The 5,475-nt window shown below is 36.9% G+C and overlaps 1 protein-coding gene across 1 annotated transcript; it reads left to right on the top strand.

Moving 5' to 3' along the window:
* Window positions 1-1,087: 1,087 nt before the first annotated feature.
* On the top strand, window positions 1,088-5,057 carry LOC125207710 (katanin p60 ATPase-containing subunit A1-like). The gene is made up of 7 exons (XM_048107174.1): window positions 1,088-1,423; window positions 1,683-2,154; window positions 2,561-2,758; window positions 3,021-3,265; window positions 4,058-4,216; window positions 4,316-4,403; window positions 4,531-5,057. The coding sequence occupies exons 1-7, from the start codon at window positions 1,302-1,304 to the stop codon at window positions 4,810-4,812; spliced, it is 1,566 nt and encodes a 521-aa protein (XP_047963131.1). The 5' UTR covers window positions 1,088-1,301; the 3' UTR covers window positions 4,813-5,057.
* Window positions 5,058-5,475: the final 418 nt, after the last annotated feature.

Below are 5,475 nucleotides of genomic sequence, written 5' to 3'. Positions count from 1 at the left end.
TATTTGGGCCATATTTATTTATGTCACGTTGGAAATGGCCCTACTTACTTTATAACAATGGGCTCCATTTGAATTTAACGTTGCAGTTCACGATTCTAAAATTGGATTTAAATTCGTCATACTAATATACTTTTTTCTCCTTAAAATTCCAAATTTAAGATAATATTTATCATAATAAACAATCGAAAAAGTTGAAAATCATATTATTTATACATGATACAAATTTCATGGGTTAAAGCCAATATATGTCAATATTGCTTGGGCCAAATTTTAAAAAAAGGGTTTCCAAAAAGACAGGACAATCACTCATTGTGTTTCATTTCAAAATTGAATTTTTTTTTTATTAAACTAAGTACTCCCTCCATCCCACAAAGATAGTCTCACTTTGACCCGATACAGATTTTAAGAAATATAATGAAAAGTGAGTTGAAAAAGTTAGTGAAATGTGGGTCCTACTTTTATATATTACTCCCTCCGTCCCACTTAAGATGACACGTTTTCCTTTTTAGTTTGTCCCAACTAAGATGACACATTTCTTTTTTTGGAAATTTTATCTCTCCAATTAATAACTCAACCACTTTTTCTCACTCTTATTAAAATATTCATCATTCTTTCTCTCTCTATTTTAATACTTACACCCACCTTCCTTCTCTCCAATTAAACACTTTAACCAATAGCTCCTAAAACCCCGTGCCGGCCAAGGAATTTGTCATCTTAGTCGGGACGAAAAATGTGAGTAAGAATGAGTTAGTGCAATGTGGGGTCTACTACCAAAAATGATAAAAAGTGAAATGGAACAAACTTTGTGGGACGGACGAAAATGGAAAAATGGGACAATTTTTGTGGGAAGGAGTAATTGTTTTGAATTTAATGATTTTCTCACAATATGTTTTACCTCATAATTGTAGAAAACAAATTACATCAATTTTCTAATTCAACTTTCTCTCAGATTTTGTATTTTTTCACCATTTTTTTATTCATGTAGAGGGGACTTAAAGATATTAATATAAAATATAAAAATGTCGCAATAAATAATTTTTTAAAATCAAAGGGCCGAAGTGTAATTATCCTCCTCCTCCCTTTCTTCTCAGTCGACCGTTTAAACGTCGCCGTCGCCCCCCAATTTCCATGGCACCAAATTTGAATCCTTCACCATATATACGTATCCGTTGCGTTTCATTTCACCAACCTTTGGGTTTCTTCTTCCTCTTCATCTTTAAGATTTTGATTTCTTGATTTCAGCTCACTGTTCAAACCCTAATTTAGCAAGTCCTGTTCGATTCATTTTGAGAGAGAGTAAAATGGTAGGTGCTTCTCTGTCTGGATTGCAAGATCATGTGAAGTTAGCGAGAGAGTACGCAGTGGAAGGCCTCTACGACACTGCTGTTATCTTCTTCGATGGCGCAATTGCTCAGATCAACAAGTAAATTACCTTTTATTTTCCTTATTTTGTGTGGCGAATTTGTGCTTTCCCCGTTCCCTGTCTGTTCGAATTGCTGTTCTTGATAATTTAGGTTGATTCAGAGCTGTAGGCGTGCTAGAAAAACGAGAATGGGAAATTAAAGAAGTGGTGGATTATGTTAGTTATTTGTGACTGTGTTTTGTGGGAGAAATTTAGTTCACAAATCAATTCACCATTTTAGCAGCATTGTCATTTTGAGATTATTGTTTTTTTGTTTTAGGCATTTGAATACGGTTGATGATCCATTGCTTCGTTCAAAGTGGATGAATGTAAAAAAGGCCATATCAGAAGAAACAGAGGTAGTGAAACAGTTAGATGCTGAGAAAAGGTCATTTAAGGAAGTTCATGTCGGTAGACGGCCTAATTCTCCTCCTATTTCGACCAAATCCTCGTTTGTTTTCCAACCGCTGGATGAGTATCCTACGTCTTCTGGTGCCCCTATGGATGACCATGACCCTGATGTGTGGAGGCCGCCTAGTCGAGATCCTACAGGTAGGAGACCTACAAGAAGCGGTCAAGTGGGAATGAGGAAGTCGCCACAAGATGGAGCTTGGGCTCGTGGGGGTTCAGCAAAAGCAGCTCCACGGGGAGGTAGGACAGGTGCTTCTAGTAAGGTCAACACTGGAGTCCGAGCATCAAGTACTGGAAAGAAAGGCTCTGTCAAGTCTACCACTGGGAAATCAGATTCCGTAGTAAGTTAACGGTGCTAGAAGCTGTAGTTGTTTTCTCCATGTGCTTGTTAACTGTGGGACGTAGGAATATTAATATTTGGACACTTTTGCTCTGTCATGGTTTGTTATTTAAGAGACCAACTAATTACAACTAGGGATAAGTGTGATCTTTAAAAACTAAGCTTATTTCTCCTTCTGAATGTAATATAATTACTAGACACGGCTTTACATTATACTTTCTGCTAATTTGAGTATTCCTGCGGACATTAAATCTGATCTGTATAGAAAAGGAAATTATCTGGTGTTTGACAAATTGCTAATTATAAACTCTGTTATTTCATAATTTTGGCTTTTTGAGGATTGTTTTGAATCCACTATTCATCCATATAATTCTTGTGATTCGTATTAATTTTGGTAAAATTTTCAGAATGGGGATGCTGAAGAGGGAAAACCCAAAAAAGTACAATATGAAGGGCCTGATGCCGACTTGGCAGCTATGCTTGAAAGGGATGTCTTGGATTCCAGTCCTGGCGTTAGATGGGATGATGTGGCTGGGCTAAGTGAAGCAAAAAGACTTCTAGAGGAAGCTGTGGTGCTTCCCCTGTGGATGCCAGAATATTTCCAGGTATCTGTTATTGGTCGAAGATAAATGATTCTACATTCTTATCATGTTCATAGTAGCCTTTACTTGTTCATCATACTTCTAGCAAGCTTATCATGTCTAACGCTATTCTGGTTTTGCTGCAGTTGCTAAATATAGATATTAGCTCTATTATCACTTATCATGTCTAACGTTATTCTGGTTTTGCTGCAGTTGCTTAATATAGATGTTAGCTCTATTATCATTTATTACTATATAGTATTATCTAAAAGTTATGTTCTTGCAGGGAATCCGCAGGCCGTGGAAAGGTGTCCTCATGTTTGGCCCCCCAGGTACTGGAAAAACTCTCCTTGCAAAAGCAGTCGCAACTGAGTGCGGGACAACTTTTTTCAATGTTTCTTCTGCGACCTTGGCTTCAAAATGGCGCGGAGAAAGTGAAAGAATGGTTCGGTGTTTATTTGATCTGGCACGAGCTCATGCTCCAAGTACCATATTTATAGATGAAATAGATTCTCTCTGCAATTCTCGTGGGTAAGAAACAAATTACTTCATTACATTTCTTTTCAAGAGATAACAAGAGGCTCTTTTAGTATCACGTGAATTGGTCTAAGAATTCACATGTGTTTGCAAACATTTAGGGGATGTTTGGTTTCGGTCATGCTAAACAGTCATTTCCCTGAAAGAGTTCGCAACTTCGCATTTGTTTCTTCACTCCTGCAAATTACCAATTCAAATCTCTTTTACTTATATGACAAAAAATGATGTCCATGCTGCATTATCAGCTTTTATGTCTGTGGTCTATCACAGCTCACCAAAAAGCTACATGTAACAGTAGATGAAGCCTTACCTGATTCCAGTAACCAAACTAAAAAAAACTTGTGTTTTAAACCAGTCCCGTCACAGCCAATGTGCTTGTTAACTGATCTGGGGTTTATGTATTATGAAATACTCCCTCCATCCCATAATAGATGCCAGACTTTCCTTTTTAGTTTGTCCCACAAAAGATGTCACATTTCCTTTTTTGGAAAAAGTTATCTCTCACATGAATATAAATATATTATTTTCTCTCTCCACCTAACAGACAAAACAACATCTCCTAAAATCTCGTGCCATTCTCCAACTATGCCATCTATTATGAGACGGAGGGAGTGCCTTTTCTACGAGCTGGTTCTTATATATGACACGAGAAAGTCTGTATGTCTGCATTGTCTTTATTGTAATGGTTTCCTCTAAGTAGAGTTCATAGTTGTATGCATCCAATAGTTGGCTCACAAAATGTTTAGTTTTGAGCCCCTTGATTTATGAGATTTTTCCATTTTCTAGGGCTTCTGGGGAACATGAGTCATCCAGAAGGGTGAAGTCTGAACTTCTAGTTCAAGTAGATGGTGTCAATGCTTCCTCAACTAATGAAGACGGTACACGCAAGATTGTGATGGTTTTAGCAGCTACGAATTTTCCTTGGGATATAGATGAAGCACTGAGGTTAGGCTGTGTTTTCATTTTCATCCAGAGTTAAATTTCCCTCTATGATTCTAATTTAATATTACTCGTTGCCTCATGATATTTCCGTAACGAATGCAGGAGACGGTTGGAGAAAAGAATTTACATCCCTTTACCTAATTTTGAAAGTCGCAAAGAGCTGATACGGATAAATTTGAAAACTGTACAGGTAACATCTTATTGATCTTTCAGCAATGTGGTCATTAGTTCTCATTCATTTTGTAGCATGTGGACTTATGCAACATACTGTTCTGTGATTTTCTGATCTTATAATCCATATGGTTTACACAACTCAGGTAGCTCCAGATGTAGATATTGATGATGTTGCCCGTCGCACAGAGGGATACAGTGGAGATGATCTAACAAATGTCTGTCGTGATGCTTCACTGAACGGCATGAGGCGCAAGATAGCAGGCAAGACGCGCGATGAGATCAAGAACATGGCCAAGGACGATATTTCAAACGATCCGATTGCAATGTGTGACTTTCTAGAAGCCATCACAAAGGTTCAGCCTAGTGTTTCAGCAGCTGACATTGAGAAACATGAGAAGTGGTTTGCTGATTTTGGATCAGCTTAACTGAGTCTCGTGTTATATCGGTACAATTCATCCCGTTGTCTCTCCCCCTTGTAGGTTTTGGTGCTTCGTATGCTTGGTTTTCGACTATCACTCCGAGTTGGAGCAAACCATACCTCCTGGATTTTTATTTCCTATAGCATGGTTGAGTTGTTTGTGTATTGAGATTTGAGAAGCTTCTCACAACGTTGTGTTCTTTGTATTCTTAAAATATCTACAAATGATAAAAATCTATATTGTTCTTTGTATTCACAAATCTATCAGCATTTTCTCCAATTATGTGTTTGTTGGATGACTTATTTTTTTCTTTTGAGTTGGAACATATCTTCTATTAACTCCTAATTAATAGATTTAATTTTGAGACTTTAGACTAGGCAAACATTTGGTATAGAAGTGTATATAGTAGTTATAAAAGTAACTACTATACTATACATACAAAAATATGGTCTCGTATTTGCCTTTTGCATACACTTGCAGACTGCCAAATTCAATTTTTTTTTTCATTACCACACATTTAGTCCAATTTGGGCCTATGAATTGATGATTTAACTATGTTTACTCGTGAACATAAAAATTGAAGTAATTTGCCTTTTGGTCTCGTATAAAAGTAACTACAAAACTCTATAATGAAGTAATTTGAATATACTTACAAATATATGGTCTCGT

The sequence above is a fragment of the Salvia hispanica genome, chromosome 2 (assembly GCF_023119035.1).
Source record: "Salvia hispanica cultivar TCC Black 2014 chromosome 2, UniMelb_Shisp_WGS_1.0, whole genome shotgun sequence".
Taxonomy (NCBI): domain Eukaryota; kingdom Viridiplantae; phylum Streptophyta; class Magnoliopsida; order Lamiales; family Lamiaceae; genus Salvia; species Salvia hispanica.
Note: the sequence above shows the minus strand (reverse complement) of the source record. Positions and strands in the feature narration are given on the sequence as shown.

What these genes read in the sequence shown, in the direction of transcription:
- LOC125207710 (XM_048107174.1), top strand. Translation starts at nt 1,302, where the DNA reads ATGGTAGGTGCTTCTCTGTCTGGATTGCAAGATCATGTGAAGTTAGCG. An exon ending in GCAATTGCTCAGATCAACAA is followed by an intron (nt 1,424 to 1,682) that starts GTAAATTACCTT and finishes TTTTTGTTTTAG; the next exon opens with GCATTTGAATACGGTTGATG. An exon ending in TAAATTTGAAAACTGTACAG is followed by an intron (nt 4,404 to 4,530) that starts GTAACATCTTAT and finishes TACACAACTCAG; the next exon opens with GTAGCTCCAGATGTAGATAT.